General features: G+C 42.4%; 1 protein-coding gene across 6 annotated transcripts in view; it reads right to left on the bottom strand.

Moving 5' to 3' along the window:
• Window positions 1-17,939, bottom strand: part of PTPRA (protein tyrosine phosphatase receptor type A) — a 261,400-nt gene that overhangs the window by 47,297 nt on the left and 196,164 nt on the right. For all 6 annotated transcript variants that reach the window (XM_073342939.1, XM_073342931.1, XM_073342934.1 and 3 more), the window contains 4 exons: window positions 15,562-15,640; window positions 13,673-14,035; window positions 12,444-12,464; window positions 10,345-10,368 (listed from right to left, as the gene is read on the bottom strand). In XM_073342939.1, coding sequence (XP_073199040.1) covers window positions 10,345-10,368; window positions 12,444-12,464; window positions 13,673-14,035; window positions 15,562-15,640 — 487 coding nt within the window. The remainder of the gene's footprint in view (window positions 1-10,344; window positions 10,369-12,443; window positions 12,465-13,672; window positions 14,036-15,561; window positions 15,641-17,939) is intronic.

Below are 17,939 nucleotides of genomic sequence, written 5' to 3'. Positions count from 1 at the left end.
CCAAAAGAAAAGGAGTACTTGTGGCACCTTAGAGATAAATTTATTTGAGTGTAAGCTTTCGTGTGCTACAGCTCAGATGAAGTGAGCTGTAGCTCACGAAAGCTTAAGCTCAAATAAATTTGTTAGTCTCTAAGGTGCCACAAGTACTCCTTTTCTTTTTGCAAAAAGAGTTTGTTCATAAAAGCCCAGTGAAAAAGTAAATCACAAAGCAAGGAGCTCAAAGACTCCACCCACTGCTATGTGCTCGTTGCTTTTTCAACACCCTAAACCAGCAACAGACACTGTGGTTGGGTGGGGTGTGGGAATAGGGAAAATAAATCAGGTGTGTTCTGTTTGGATATTTTAGTTTAAAAGGCCATATTGACTTTAGAAATCAGCACAGGCCAAAAGAGGCCAAAGTCAACAGCAACCCATCACTGTCAAGAAATCCCATGGAGGGGGAAGGGGGAAAAAAAGGCAAGAGTCATTGAGGCTGTCTTGTTAAGTCATTTTTATTGGCTCCATCCCTCACTTAGTCTAATACAGTCTCCCTGTTGACATGAGCTGCTAGACTCATCAGCATTTGTGTTTGGGGTTTGTAAATGCAAAATGAATGCACACACACGCAAAAATGTGTGCACATCATTTACAGACATTATTACAAGGATTGCAACAGTTAAGTAAACGTGCACACAGCTTAGTGAAATTCTCCCCAAAGCAGAGGGCCAACATAGGGCTAAGGCAGCAATTAAATCCACCCAATTGGGAACAGCTGATTCACAATTCCCAGATTTCCATGGGACATGTGGGATTTACTCATGGCATTTTGCAGGTGCAAACTTCAACTCCATTATGGAAAATGTACCTCACATTAGCAAGTTTCTTTCATTTTTAGCTATTATTTGCATTACAACAGAGCCACATGAAATCGGGGCATCATCATGCTCGGTGCTGTATATGCACTAGTTAGAGACAGTCTCTTCCCCAAAGAGTTTACAGTCTAAATAGATAAGCCAAAGGATGGGAGAAAGGAAAGATCATTATCTCCATTTTACAGATGGGAAGGGGAGACTCAGAAATTAAGTAACTTGCCCAAGGTCACACAGTGAATTTGTGACAGTCGGGAATTGAACCCAGATTTTTCCAGGCCAGTGCCTTGACCACAAGCCTATCCTTTCTCCAATCAAGGTGTTGCAGATAAGGAATTTTAGAGGTGGTTTATGTTGACAGTTCTTTCAATTGCACAAAAGGAACTAGTGTCTACCTCAGTGGTATCCTTGAAACTTGAAAGTGTGGGCCATATTCACTCCCAGGGTAAGTCCACCTGTTCTAAGGAATTACAGTACCTCCAGGGATGTATTTGACTCACTGGTTTTAATTCACTAATTTCTAATTAAATAACTGATTAACAATCATAGTGCCAGGAAAGAGATTAAAAGTCTTCATGCTCTTATTTTCTTTTAGAGTCTAAAAGCCCTCTCTGCTTTTATGGCTCAGCATATTCAGATTCCCTGTCCGATCATGATTCAATCTATAAAAATATACAGGGCTAACAAAGAAAAGCTATTAGCATCCTATTAAACAAGGGTGTATTTGATATAAAACTTCATTTGGGAGTGTTCACTAATAAACAGGTTTGCATTCAGTGTTTTCCGGAATTCCTGCTGACATTTCATAGCAGACACAGCAATCAATCAGACAAGTGCTCTGCCCAACAGTGGAAAAACATGGTGCAAAATCTGGGAGGGGACCAGTTCTAGATCACAGCGTTAGAAACCTAGCAGAGAATGCATGAATATGCACGCACACTTTTTTGCCCTGATTCCTAGCTGGCTGCAGATGGGCATTCCAAACTGCAGCTACCGCAAGTTTCCTCAGGACTTGGGGGCAGCAGCGGAAACAATTTTGTTATTATTAACAACAACTACAGTCCCTGGAACTGGCAGAGATGGGGAGAAGGAAAGGATGGAGCCCCGAAAAACCACAGAGGGTCTTAGATGATTAACCCGCTTTCTTTGAAGTGGATCTGGCTAGGACAATATTCTCTGTACATGGCTTCCACGCTCTCAAGTATCATTCTTAGGTTCTAAGGCAGTGGTCCCCAAGCTGTGGGGCACGCCCCCCTAGAGGGGCCATGGAGGAATGTTTAGGGGAGCACAGCGGGGCCCTGGTCAGCCCCTATTAGGGGTGGGGAGGGAGCACCACCCAGCCCTGCTCTGCCCCCAGCTCTGCTCCAGCCCTGCCCCAGTCATGTCTCCGAGCTCCTGGCCGCAGCTCAAGCCATGACCGCAGCCTTGTTCCTAACTACAGCCCCTGCCCTGCTCCCAGCCCTGGCACCTGACCATGGCTCCCAGAGGGGCGTGAAAAAGTTTGTGGATCACTGTTCTAAGTAGTATACAGAGGGACTCATAACCAGCTTCTCTTCTTTTCTCCTTCCTTGCTCCCAACTCCCTGCCATAAGCCATCACACACATTACTTTCTTTCCAACCACAAGCCACATGACCTCCCAACTACTTCCCTCCACCCATTACCGGCCTCATCTCTCCATTGGCTCCATGCCAGATGTTCCTAGCTCCTTCCTGGACTGCTCTCCTGATGATCTGCCTTTCCCAGGCTGTATCATGATCCTGCAGCACATGAGCATGCATACAAAAATAAGATTTACATATAGGTATTAGGGCTGTCGATTAATTGCAACTAACTCACGTGATTAACTCTAAAAAATTAATTGTGATTAATCGCAGTTTTAATTGCGCTGTTAAACAGGAGACTACCAATGGAAATTAAACATTTTGAATGTTTTTCTACCTTTTCATATATATCTTGTATTCTGTGTTGTAATTGAAATCAAAGTGTATATTTTGATTACAAATATTTGCACTGTAAAAATGATAAACAGAAGAAATAGTATTTTTCAATTCACCTCATACAAGTACTGTAGTGCAATCTCTTTGTCCTGAAAGTGCAACTTACAAATGTAGATTGTTACATAACTGCACTCAAAAACAAAACGTAAAACTTCAGAGGCTACAAGTCCACTCAGTCCTACTTCTTGTTCAGCCAACTGCTAAGACAAACAAGTTTGTTTACATTTACAGGAGGTAATGTTGCCCTCTTCTTATTTACAGTGTCACCAAAAAGTGAGAACATGCATTTGCATAGCACTTTTGTAGCTGGCATTGCAAGGTATTTACATGCCAGATATGATAAATATTCATATGCATCTTCATGCTTCGGCCACCATTCCAGAGGACGTGCTTCCATGCTGATGACAGTTGTTAAAAAAAATAATGCGTTAATTAAATTTTTGACAGAACTCCTTGGGGGAGAATTGTATGTCCCCTGCTTTTTTACCCACATTTTGCCATATATTTCATGTTATAGCAGTCTCGGATGATGACCCAGCACATGTTGTTCATTTTAAGAACACTTTCACTGCAGATTTCACAGAACTCAAAGAAGGTACCAAAGTGAGATTTCTAAAGATAGCTAGAGCACTCAACACAAGATTTAAGAATCTGAAGTGCCTTCCAAAATCTGAGAGGGATAAGGTAGGGAGCATACTTTCAGAAGTCTTAAAAGAGCAACACTCCGACATGTAAACTACAGAACCAGAACCACCAACAAAGAAAATCAACCATCTACTGGTGGAGTCTGACTCAGATGATGAAAATGAACATGCCCTGGTCCGCACTGCTTTGGACGGTTTTCAAGCAGAACCTGTCATCAACATGGACACATGTCCCTAGAATGGTGGTTGAAGCATGCAGGGACATATGAATCTTTAGCGCATCTGGCACATAAATATCTTGTGACACCGGCTAAAACAGTGACATGAGAATGTCTGTTCTCAATTTCAGGTGACATTGTAAACAAGAAACAGGCAGCATTATCCCCTGCAAATGTAAAACTTGTCTGGCTGAAGAAGTAGGACTGAGTGGACTTGCAAGCTCTAAAATTTTACATTGTTTTATTTTTGAACGCAGTATTTTTGTACATAATTCTATATTTGTAAGTTCAACTTTCATGATGAAGAGATTGCATTACAATACTTGTCTTTGGTGAATTGAAAAATACTATTTCTTTGTCTTTTTACAATACAAACACTTGCAATAAAAAATAAATATAAAGTGAGCACTGTACACTTTGTACTCTGTGTTGTAACTGAAATCAATGTATTTGAAAACACAGAAAACATCCAAAAATATTTAAATAAATGGTATTATATTATTAACAGTGCAATTAATCACAATTAATTTTTTAATCGCTTGACAGCCCTAATAGGTACATGCATGCTGCATAGTTGGGATCTGAAGCGGAACTTCCCCATAGCCAACAGCATTTGGATCAGGCCTAATCTCTATATTTACAGTACCAGGAAATCGACAGTGAGATGGGAGTGTGGTCTAATGGATGAAGCACTGTTCCCCATGTCTCCCTATATGTACATAATGTCCTCCCTGAACTTATCCATAGGGCCAAGTTCCTTCTCCTCCATATTTCTCAATGCTCACCTCTGCTGAGATACCTACAAGAAACTAGAGGTGAGGAGCAAGCAGCTGAGGGGCAACTGGAATAGGCTGATACTCACAACAACCAAAGAGTACCAACATATACTGTAAGATACTATATTTGTTATTGCATATTTCTCCCAAACTGTTTACATGTTGCTTATCTTCTTAGATCGTCAGCCCCAGGGTACAGGAATAAATTTGGAGGTTGCTTACTATAATGGGCCTCCTGTAAATTCTGAATTACTAGGAATTTTTAATAAAATTCAGCAATATCTATGAAAAACAATATTTTGCAATTATATAATGCTTCTCATCCCAAGATCTCAAAGCACTTTACTTGTGTTATTTAAGCCTCAGTACACCCTTATACAGTAGAGATGTATTTCCATTCTACAGATGGGAAAATGGAGGCACAGAGGCTTTTCCATCTCTTGTCTTTATCTGAAGACTGGATGTCTTTCCAGAAGATACGGTTTAATCAAACTCAAGTTACTGGGCTCAATACAGGAGTTACAAGAGGAAATGACTTGTTTGGTGTTATACAGGAGGTAAACCTTGATAATATGGTCATTTCTGACCTTAAAATTTATACATCTAGCTGACACAGTGAGCCAGACGTGAACTGATCTCCTGAAGAACTCAGGAGTTTTGACTTCCAGTCCTTTGCCCCAACTACTGGATAATATATCTATCTTTGTACATATTGTAACGAACTGGTATGTGTGTGTGCATGCACGCACATGTCTACACAAATGCACCCCTCCCCCCCACACACTATCTTCTGCTGGATGGAATCAGAACTGATCAACTTTGTATCATAGTCCCTATATTGCTTTCACCTAAAGGAGATTCTCCTCTAGATTAACTGCTTTTGGAACAGGTGGTTCCAGGTCTAATCCTGAGGAAGTTCTGAATGGCCCTGTTGTGTGCAATGTAGTGAAAATGCTATAAAACCAAGATCTGGTATGATATACACATTTTCATTCTGAAAATACCATATTTAAAGAAACAAATCAAAGAACAAAGAGGCATTAATTCTCTGGCATAATCTATCAAGCTCAACTCTCCCTATGTTCTGCAGTAATGAATCTTACAGTAGCACTCGGAATTCCAAACTACAGCCATCTAAGGATTAAAAAACGAACAGAGAAACCAAATTCTTTCAGGTTTCTAGGAACATATCTTACACAGAAACTGCTATAGGTGTACATATGAAAGAGAGAGAGAGAGAGACACACACACACACAGAGTGTATAAGTAAAATTAAAGGGTTATTTGTTTTTTATATAACAGCCCTAAATAATAAGTAGCCAAAGTGTGATTTATTCTCTGACATTTACCATCTTGCACCACTCCTCTTGAAAGTTTAATGATCACGGGGGGAAAAAAATACAGAACATTTTCACTCACTTTCAGTGAAAGCTCCTTTATCTTGCTTGCATTAGAGACACCACTAGAAATTTGTTAAGGGGGATAAGTTTTGAAGTGTCATTAAAGATATTGTTAAAGATATTGCTGTAACTTTCTTTACAAGCGTACCAGCAATTTCCCTCTTCCCGATACTAGATACATTTTTTTAAATTAAGTAGCTCCCAAAGGGCATTTGCCCTGACTTAAAAGAAGACAAACTATATTTGCTCAAAGCCTTCACTTCCCTATAAACTCTTCATAATGTTTGCTCACAATGCTCCTTACATTTAAAGGAAAACTCCAGTGTAATTTCTAAGATGCTCTATTCATAACAGGCCTGATCCTGCAGCAACCAGTCCTGATGAAGTCAGCTAATGAGCCTGATTTTAATCTCTGTCATGGTTTCACAGTGTCATAACATCGCTGAAGTCAATGGAACTATTTAATGTACACATCATTGTAAAAGAAACCAAACCAGGTCCAAGGGGAGCTCTTGCATGAGTAAATAATGCAGGTTCAGGCACCACACTAGAGTATCTGGACAGAAAGAAGAGTAAAATCAGAATGAAAATATGAGGCCGATCTGCAGCAGGTATAAATCAGTGTAACTCACTGACTTCAATGGAGTTACAGTGAGTTACACCAACAGAAGATCTGGTTCACAGGATAAAATTCTGCTCTCAGGTACCCTAGTGCAACCCCACAGAGGGCAAAAAAATTAGGTTCAGGCAATAAAAATGTTTTGTTGTATCGAATGGGAACAAAAGTTCATGACACTTAAAAAAAACAAAACAAAAAAAGCGCAACTCAAAAAATGTGGGTGTTCCTTTAAATATCCCCCTTGCATTACTGAAAACATCAACACCTTTCACTGGTCCCTAAGAACCAGGAAATGAAATTGACCAGCTTAGTTTAACTATCCAAGCCAGTGAAGTGCAAAAAATAAACTAACAGCAGCAGAGATAAAAAGTAAATCACATTTTTGCAATTTTTTGTTTCAGCATCTGCAGGTGTGAGAGAGCACTGAACAATACACATGCTGTGCTGGAGGTAGGGGAACTGTGCAGAAAGTTTCCATAGGTGTACAGCCAAATTTTAAAATGAATTCACTTGGCCTGTATCCCTTTTGTTTTCACTTTCTGAGAATGTTCTAGCAAACATGTTTATTGACAAGAACATTTGCAGAAACAGAGTATCTAACTAGTTATTTACACTGTGCATAGAATCATGAGAGTTGCAAATCTAACCAAATTAACTGGAGCACCTTGTAACCTAATCTAGCTGAAACACTGAACAGAGTATTGCTAAAATATCTGCAGAAAGCTAATTTCAAAGTACAGAAAACCAAACAAAAAAGACCAATGGTCTGCTCCGGTCTGGCAATTCCTATATTTCTGAATTAATTTGTAATTGCAAATATTCCAGAGGGAAACCTGAGTGTCTAAACTAAACTCAACTAATCACATGACAGAAACAGACCAAATGACCTATCATTATAATCAAAACAGCTGGAATTTTGATTATTTGCTGCCAGATCTGCTCATGAACAAGAATTATTCACAGGAATTATTTGGCAAATACTTTGAAAAATGAACACATTAGGGGAAATCATGATTAACAGGCAATTCCCAAGCAGAAAAGGAGAGGTAAATTCTTCAAATAGCTCTAATAGACACAAATTATTTACCCAGATCTATGGAGGTTCTAATGCCAGATTTTTTAAAAGAGTTTGGCACCCCCAATAGAAGCACTTTTTTCAAAAGAATTTAACATCCACAGGTGCCAGGCAGGGGCCAGATTTTCTACAGAGCCCAAACACATTAGAATCATAGAATATCAGGGCTCGAAGTGACCTCAGGAGGTCATCTAGTCCAACCCCCTGCTCAAAGCAGGACGAATCCCCAACTAAATCATCCCAGCCAGGACTTTGTCAAGCCTGACCTTAAAAAACCAGTATGGAAGGAGATTCCACCACCTCCCTAGGTAACGCATTCCAGTTCTTCACCACCCTCCTAGTGAAAAAGTTTTTCCTAATATCCACCCTAAACCTCCCTCACTGCAACTTGAGACCATTACTCCTTGTTCTGTCATCTGCTACCACTGAGAACAGTCTAGATCAATCCATGCTCTCTATAAATATATCAGAGGGATAAATACTGGGGAGGGAGAGGAATTATTTAAGCTCAGTACCAAAGTGGACACAAGAACAAATGGATATAAACTGGCCATCAGGAAGTTTAGACTTGAAATTAGATGAAGGTTTCTAACCATCAGAGGAGTGAAGTTCTGGAACAGCCTTCCAAGGGAAGCAGTGGGGGCAAAAGACCTATTTGGCTTCAAGATTAAGCTTGATAAGTTTATGGAGGAGATGGTATGATGGGATAACATGATTTTGGCAATTAATTGATCTTTAACTATTCATGGTAAAAAGGCCCAATGGCCTGTGATGGGATGTTAGATGGGGTGGGATCTGAGTTACTACAGAGAATTCTTTCCTGGGTATCTAGATGGTGAATCTTGCCCACATGCTCAGGGTTCAGCTGATTGCCATATTTGGGGTCGGGAAGGAATTTTCCTCCAGGGCAGATTGGAGGAGGCCCTGGGGGCTTTTCGCCTTTCTCTGCAGTATGGGGCACAGGTCACTTGCTGGAGGATTCTCTGCACCTTGAAGTCTTTAAACCATGATTTGAGGACTTCACTAGCTCAGACATAGGTGAGAGGTTTATTGCAGGAGTGTGTGGCTGAGATTCTGTGGCCTGTATTGTGCAGAAGGTCAGACTAGATGATCATAATGGTCCCTTCTGACCTTAATGTCTATGAGTCTTTAGAACCCCTTTCAGGTAGTTGAAAGCAGCTATCAAATCCCCCCTCATTCTTCTCTTCTGCAGATTAAATAATCCCAGTTCCCTCAGCCTCTCCTCATAAATCATGTGCTCCAGCCCCCTAATCATTTTTGTTGCCCTCTCCTGGACTCTTTCCAACTTTTCCACATCCTTCTTGTAGTGTGGAGCCCAAAACTGAACACAATACTCCAGATGAGGCCTCACCAATGCTGAAGAGAGGGGAATGATCACATCCCTCGATCTGCTGGCCATGCTCCTACTTATACAGCCCAAAATGCCGTTAGCCTTCTTGGCAACAAGGGCCCACTGACTCATAACCAGCTTCTCGTCCACTGTAATCCCTAAGTCCTTTTTTGCAGAACTGCTGCCTAGCCACTTGGTCTCTAGTCTGTAGAGGTGCATGGGATTCTTCCGTCCTAAGTGCAGGACTCTGCACTTGTCCTTGTTGAACCTCATCAGATTTCTTTTGGCCCAATCCTCTAATTTGCCTAGGTCCCTCTGTATCCTATCCCTATCCTCCAGCATATCTACCATTCCTCTCAGTTTAGTGTCAATTGCAAACTTGCTTAGGGTGCAATCCATGCCATCCTGCAGATCATTAATAAAGATATTGAACAAATCTGGCCCCAGGACCGATCTTAGGGGCATTCCACTTGATACCGGCTGCCAAACAGACATGGAGCCATTGATCACCACCCGTTGAGCATGACAATCTCGCTAGCTAGCTATCCACCTTATAGTCCATACATCCAGCCCATACTTCTTTAACTTGCTTGCAAGTATACTGTGAGAGACCGTATCAAAAACTTTGCTAAAGTCAAGGAATAACACATCCACTGCTTTCCCCTCATCCACAGAGCCAGTTATCTCATCATCGAAGGCAATTAGGTTAGTCGGGCATAGCTTGCCCTTGGTGAATCCATGCTGACTGTTCCTGATCACTTTCCTTTCCTCTAAGGGTTTCAAAATTGATTCCTTGAGGACCTGCTCCATGATTTCAGGTGAGGCTGACTGGCCTGTAGTTCCCCAGATCCTCCTCCTTCCTCTGTCACTAGGTTGCCTCTCCCATTCAGTAAGGGGCCCACACTTTCCTTGACCACCTTCTTGTTGCTAACATACCTGAAGAAACCCTTCTTGTTACTCTTAACATCCCTTGCTAGCTGCAACTCCAAGTGTGATTTGGCCTTCCTGATTTCACTCCTGCATGCCCGAGCAATATTTTTACACTCTTCCCTGGTCATTTGTCCAGTCTTCTACTTCTTGGAAGCTTCTTTTTTGTGTTTAAGATATCATTAGGCAGAAAGCACTTTCAAAAATCTGATCAGAATGGTCACATGGGGAGCTTCTGGGTGGCTGAATACTTCTGAAAATCTGGATCTTACTTGGATATCTAAATGGAAGCTGAGCTCATCTAGTCCAATAATAGGTGATGAGCTCTTGAAAAACTGGCCCCTGAGCACTTTCGATATCCTGCCCTTAAGAACGCATTCTGTTCTTTCAAACACTATTAAAAAAACCCAAAGCACCGCTGGTGACGCTTAGCAGAGGAACACACAGTATACGGACATAACATGGAAATGAGATGTGAACTTCTCACCTCTTCTGTCCGGATCAGAATCACCTGCACAACAAAAAAGGACAAAACATGAATATCTTAGCCACACAGAAATACAAATTGTAAGAACAACTGGGGGGGGGGGGGGGGGGAGGGTGTTAGAAATTGAGACCGAACAATATTGTGACACAATTAACCCCTGTGTTTTTAGTGCCTGCTTCACAGTATTTGGTTCTTCTTTTGACTCCCTATCTCCTGGAGTGCTGTGATTACATGAGAACCTCAGCTTTCATTTCAATAAAAAAAAGTACATTTTTAGCTGTTCTGGTTGTGGAGAAAAATTTGAAAACATGAGCTGAGTGAGCCCTAATGTCTCAGAAACCAAATAAAATAATTGCAACTTTTTTCCCCCAAATCTCATGATATTTAAACTGATCTTATGTTTTTGAGACCTGACTCATGATTTTTGAGCAGTTGGGGCTGGTATTGCTAGAAACAGACCACTCATCAGGTCCAGGAAGGATGGGCAGACAAAGGTTTCAATGGCTACTGAAATGGACTATAAAAAATAAACTGAGAAGAACTCAAGGTTATTTTGTATAAAAATATAATATGCAGTGGCAAACAGAACAGGAGTAAAACTAGCACACAAGACTGAGGAAATTCTTAAGGCAAAGAAATCACTTGTTTGTAAACAGTGGAAGTATGACAAATACCATTTTCAAATGGAATTCAAGCTTTTTATTACATTCTAATACATGCTGGCTTGTAGCACTGAGAACCCTGTTCACTTTTATTGCCACTTAACCTCACACTGGGGTCTCAGCACATAAGCAAATTGCCCCCTTTAAGAGAGAGTCCTGTACTTGTCCCATTAGCTTTGCCTAGTGAAGGAGGAAGCAAAAAGTGCTGCCAGACAGAAAGATGAATCCAGAGATCACAGTCAGGCTGAGCAGACTCTGAAATGGGGGCTGCTGCTATGTAAAATCTGAGCTCTGTTTGCACCATCCAAGGCTCAGTGAGAAAGACAAGAGCCCCCTAAGAATGTGACTGCATGTAGCTACCCACTGGGCATAATTCTACACCAGTGCAACAGAGAACAGTGACCACGTGCGTGCATTCATGCATGCGTCTAAAGACTATGGGTCAGATCCTCAGCTGGTGTAAATCAGAATAGTTCCACTGCCTTTAATGGGGTGATGCCAATTTTTATCAGATGAAGACCTGATCCAATAAAGAAGCTGGGTCCAAGAATTCCAGGAATGGCTACCCTGCAAGACACACACTTGTAAGACAAAGCACTGTAGGGAACAGCTATGGACTGGCAGGGGATGGACCAGATGTGACCTAATAGGTCTCTCTCAGCCTCTAACTTCTGTGATCCTTGTTTGTGTTTTTCTTACTTGTAGTATCTCCTGATAAGTCAGCAGCAGCATAAAACAATTGTCTTCCTTAAAACATTGTGACATGCACATGGCATATGGGCTGGAGGAGGTGGGGAGAGGAAAAGGAGGCGAGGGATGAACAGGTACTGCTTCCAAAACATAAAAGAACCAAACCATTCACTGAACACAAAGTTCAAAGCCTAAAAATAAATGGAAAGGGCTTTGGAGATTTAAAGTGCATTTCTCTCAGAGTTTCCAGCTTTTACAAAGCTAGCTTCTTTTGAACATTCATGCTAGGGAAAAAGCCCACCCTCATCTCCTTCCACGGACCCACTTCCCTCCTGGGAATGACAAGGCAGACACCTGGGACCAGTGAGGAAGCTTGAGTAAAAAAAGGTAGAACCAACCATTCAGAAACAAGGCTCACACTTTACCATACAAATCCATTTATAAATAGTTTACAAAGAGTTGATAAACTACTAGATGTAGTTAATTGATTGTTATTGAGTCCATCAGGCTGCTTATAACCATGGCTTATGATCCGCTCTAAACACTTTTTAGTGAGGCGCTTATAACAATTGATAATACATGCTACTTGTGTCTGTAACATGCATATAACATTTATCAGTCATTTATTAACCCTTTATAAAATATATATTAATGGTACCTTAATATGAAGAACGATCGAAACAAGGGTTCAGTTAAAACCAGTCAGGCCCTAGGATAGAGAGTGAGTGTCTAATGGTAAGCGCTTACCTGGGCCTTTTGACGGCTCACCTAGAGAAAGCAAAACAAACCATAATGAGTGTCAGTGACTGAACCCTTACTCCTTTCACCAGACATTGTTATTCCAATCCCCAGCACTTCTACAGCCCTTTCCATCTGTGGATCACAAAGCACTTGAAACCCTCTTGTGTGGCAGAGTGATTTCCCCCATTTTACATAATCATAGATTTTAACACCAGAAAGGACAACTATGGCCATCTAGTCAGACCCACAGCATAACAGGACTGAGAATCTCTCCCAACAGGAAGTATTCTCTTCATTATACAGATGTGAAACAAGCACAGATGAACGAAATGATCCCAAGATTACACAGCAGGTTAGAGCTAGGAATAGAATTCAGGTCTTTTGCCCCCCAGGCCAGTGCCTTAGCCACTGAACCACACAGTCTCTCAGGTTACACAAAGAATCTGCGGCACAGAAATCAAGGGCCACATTTATAAAAGTGGCCTTTACTGTAAGCTCTCTGGAGCAGGGTCCGCCATTGTGTTATTCACTTGTTCAGTACCTACTGTTAGGGGGCCCTGATCCCTTTCCTGGGCAATTCCTTCTTGGATCCCATTCAGAACGGTGACCTAGATCATCAGCTCTTTGGGGCAGGGACCGTGTTTTTCATATGTGTTTGTATGATGCCCAGTATGAGCAGTCCCTGCTCCCTGACTGGGTCCTTAGGTGCTATCAAAATACAAATACAGAGTGATAATATCTGCCCTTTGGACCACTAAAGCACTTCAGCTGAGCAGGATCCCAGTGAGTTTTTTTTCTTGCTTATGTGTTCTTTTAAAGAATGACTTCGCAACCCTTGGGACTGGGTATCACCAGACAGATGAGGAAAGAGATAGTGGTGATGTGACTGGCCCAAAACCTGTGGCAGAAATGGGACTAGAAATCAGGACTCCTGGCATCCCAGTCCTGTGCCTTAGCCACATACCATTGTTCTTCCCTGGACACAGCCTGGGTTTCATTTCCCTGTCTTCTAAGTATAAGGGCCAGATCATCAGCTGGTGTAAGTCAACTTTGCTCCATTCATTTCAATGGAGAGGGGCCAGTCTACACCAGCTGGGGAGCTGGCCCTAAAAAGTTTACTTCTGGTTTCCAAATGTTCTCAGCAAACAGAAAAAAGAATAAAGCCAGTATTAAAGGGGCGAGGGGCCTGGAGCACAGGGAAGAAGAGGAAGGAATGAAAAGTGTCCTTGCCATACCTGAAGTGACAATGGTTTCTGGAGAAGTTACTGCCACAGTGATGTTCCCCATTGCAGGCACTGTCTTTATGTCTTGTGAAGCGGTTTGTGCAGCAGAAGACGTCGTGCTGGGTGGACTGGAGGTGGACCCAGGTGCAGGCACAGTTGTCCTCATGGTATGGGTTTCATTACCCAGCAAGCTGACAGTGGTGTGAGGAGGGAGCTCTGTGGCTTGCGTGGTAGTAGGCCCAGGCGCCATGCTAGGTACGGTCATTGGAGAGCTAGCATTCAGACTGTTTGGATTAGTGCCCTTTCCGCCATCTGGCTCTGATGTAGGGGCTTTCACGGAATGCTTGGTGGAGGTGTGCTCTACGGACGGTGGCACTGGAAGTAACAAAGCACAAGATAACCTCCAATGTCCTTTTATTCCTTCCCCTCCCCAACACTGGGGCAGCTGAACCTGGGAACGCCAAATGGGACCAATTCTCCTCTGACTTTACTTCAGTGCAACTCCATTGACCTCAGTAGAATAACACTAGTGTGAAAGGAGAATTAGGCCCTGCATCTGAACCGCAGGAGTTCAGTGATTGGTAGGTGTCTGATCCAGCTCCCACTGAAATCCCTGGGGAGTCTTTCCAGTGGCTTCAATGGGAGCTGGGTCTGGCTCTAGACAACCAGGGATATGTGACAATCTCAATCCTTCCCATTCATTCTCAACCATAGATTATTTAAAAGGCAGGTTTTCAGTATTAAATGCAGCTGACCTCAACTATCATTTGACACAGCAAACGTTTGTACTGAGTTAACAGAGTCCAAATATAGTTTCACTTGGCACTGTGTGAGGATCTGAATGGAGGAAAAGATGACTTCCCACTATATTCCCTGTCATGGCAGTAAGATCAGCGGGGGATATTGCCAACAGGAAGGCACAAAGGCCACCAATGCCTATCATCCACAATTGCAGGATTTTGGTCAGGTGGGATGTGCCCACTAAAAAATGCTTCAGGGTAATGCAACGAATGCCTCAGGGTTCCAGCCAGCACACTGTGGGGTAAAACTTCCCTCCTGTCCCCATCAGGCAATCAGGATTGTCCACCTGAATGGAATCAATGAACCAAGGATTATAAAGAATTTGCATAAACCCTGCTGATACAGTATCTGTGTGTTCCTAAAGCACCTATTACCTGGCATGCACTGGCAGTGATAGGTGTATCCAGTGCACACCCCTTGACGCAATCTCAGTATCTCTAAACACATACTAGACTTAGGGTCCGGAAAGGAAGAATTTTTCAGTTGGACCACTGGTAAGATTGCTTAATCAGCATATAGGGCTTGCTTAGCCTTGGGGAATTGCATCGTCAGACTTCACTGATACGTTACACTGGTGCAAATCCTTAATATAAACACACGGCACTGGTGCACAATGGGGCCTGACCAATGTATCTTATCCCAGTAGGTCGCTGGGTATGTTGCACTAATGCAAGCTCCATCTTGCATCACATGTACACTTGGGATTTGCATACTGTAGCTACATCAATGCAAAAAAGTCAATCCCACAGTACGGAGATGGCTTTAGATCCTGCAGTGATAAGGGCAATAGAAGAGCAGATGTTTTAGACAGATATTATCCCCTGCCTTTGCTACCTTAACTATGAGCATGACTAATTAAAAAAAACAAACACACACACAATAAGTGAGGATCTTCGATGTTTGCAGGTCCAGCATTATCTTCTAGCAGACACCATATACTGATCATCTTTACCATCTCCAACTCCTGTCAGACACTTCTTCATGGCAGGTAATTAAGGGGATGAGGGCAATAAATCACTAAGGATCTGAGGATCTCCTCATTCAATCCCGACTACTGTTTACAACCAGAAGGAGAGGAAGCGATGAACATCATCTCTCACCTGAGGTAGTGACGTGCGCACCTAGACACATCAGGCCACTTCCAAGCAAGAGGACAAAGAACCACGAATCCATGTTGACCTAGAAAAGAAAGTGAACATGCTGTATTAGAGCTCCTGTGGCACTTCCCTGTACCAGCTCAATCACAGGGTGCATTACCAACCACTACTCACACCCACATCCAGGAGGATAGACGACTGAGATGGAAAAGTCCTACTACTAAGGTCAGTTAGTCCATCTCTCTGCCCCATCACATACAGGGAACATGTGTAGGATTGCACTCCACAGAATAGTCTCCCCAGCTTTGTCCAACACAGTTATCTATAACACTTTGCTCTTATATAAAGCTTTTCCCTAGTAGAGCTTAAGCAGCTTGACAAAAGGAAATATCATTACTCTTATTTTACTGGTGGGGAAACTGAGAAACAGAGCGGTGTCTAAGGTCACCCTGCTAGCTGGCGAAGGAACAGAACCCAAGTCTCTTGAATCCCAGTCCAGTGCAGTGTCCACTAAGTTACATTGCTTCTCACTGAGGCTTCTGAACTAGAGACTAGTAAATTCAGTAAATTGCATTTTAATCCGCTTGGGTTTTGCACCTGATGTTTGATGTCAGTACAAATTAATCTAAAAGCACAATTCAATTGGCTCACAGAAGTCAGAGATGGAGAGGACCTACTAGATCCCATTTAGTTAATCAGTTTCCATTGCAGGGTAATTCCCTGTAGTACATGCTATTGGCAATTGTCCAGTTTAATTTTCAATGTCTCCTGGGACAAAGTTTCTACCGCTTCCCTTAACTGACAGACCGTTCTACTGATTAAGCCATCTCATTGCCAGAGAAGGTTTTACTCTTGACATTCAGCCTATTTTTTCCCTTCTCCTATGACATCAGTTCTCACTGTATTTATTTTGTTCTGTTTCAATCTGGGCCCATCCCAAGCTCTGGGCACCCAGACAACACTGAAGTCATAAACACGCTAGAAACAATGTCCAAAATACAAGGTCCTCCCAGCCCCACTCAAACTGGGACTTGTACCACCCACTCAGCCCTCTTTCCCACAGAAAGCCTTGCAGAAATCAAACTTGCAGGATGACCTAAAGGTCAACAAACCCAGGCTCTCCTGGACCAATGGGGGAACTCAGTTCTAGAGACAAGGACCCTTCATTGAAGTCACCCTGCTGCCAGCCCCTTCTGATTAAACTGTGGATTGCTAGCTTGAGCACATCAAGTGATCTGAACTACTCTGGTATCACACAGGGAAGAAGTTGTCTCTGCGATCTGGTCTGCCCTAGTGAGAGCAAATTGCTTAGAAAACATTGCATCCACACATAAGAACGTTCCCCAAATGGCTTCATAACCAGTTAGAACAGCCAGTCTTCCAGAAGGTTTAATAACTGGTTAAAGCTTAGCCAGTTCAGTCTGAAACAGTTTAGTGCCAGCATGAACAGAGGCAAGCTGAAATGGTTCAACTGGTCGTCTTGCAACTTCTCCCAGAATGCACTGCTTCTGGAAGCCAAGCCAGGAATTGTGGGATAGCTACCCAGAAAACAATGGTTTAGGCTAGGGCTAACGTGGGTGCGTTCAACTGGTTCAGGCATGGATAATGCATATACACTGAACTGCTTGTGCTGAAACTGGTTTAGTACAACTAGTTTAATTCTCTATTGTAGGGAAGGCCTCAAAAATTCTGAACCTAAACCTTTTAAGGCTTTTAGGGTTACAACCAACTCCCTCACAGGTAACCGTAAACCAGTGTAGATCCTGGAGCACAGATATAAAGCAAGAAGCATCACATGCTCAGTACAACTGTTCTAGTTATACTTTCTCCCTTAAGCCTCCTAGAAGCATCCAGATTCCCCGGATTTACACCAAGACCATGCGAAACTATAGGATTTTAATGCAAAAATCACAAAGCAAAGCAATTTCATTCCAGAGCAGAGACGGTCCTAAGCCATTGTTTGTGTAGAGATCCTAACCTTCCCAAACTTTTGGGGACTGGAGTGAGGCTTTTTTCTCAGGCCTCTCTGTACTTCAAAGGTTTGTGAATGTGAGCAAACTTCACCATAAACCATGCAAGCTTCCATCCTTCAAGGAAACCAAAAGCAGGAAAGCCTCACCTGGTGTCAGGTTGCATCACAAAGACTTTTTTCATTACTGCCATCTCAAGCACAGCCATTTATTTTTCTCAGTATGAATTACTAGTCTGTGACTGATCACAAGTAATGAAGACAGAGCAGAAGGAACACAAAATCATAGAAAAATGTAGGACTGGAAGGCACCTCAAAAAGTCATTAGTCTAGCTCTCTGCGCTGAGGCCACCTGACAGGTGTTTGTTCAACCTGTTCTTAAAAAGCGTCCAATGATGGGGATTCCACAACC

The sequence above is a fragment of the Lepidochelys kempii genome, chromosome 4, assembly GCF_965140265.1.
Source record: "Lepidochelys kempii isolate rLepKem1 chromosome 4, rLepKem1.hap2, whole genome shotgun sequence".
Classification (NCBI taxonomy): Eukaryota; Metazoa; Chordata; order Testudines; family Cheloniidae; genus Lepidochelys; species Lepidochelys kempii.
Note: the sequence above shows the minus strand (reverse complement) of the source record. Positions and strands in the feature narration are given on the sequence as shown.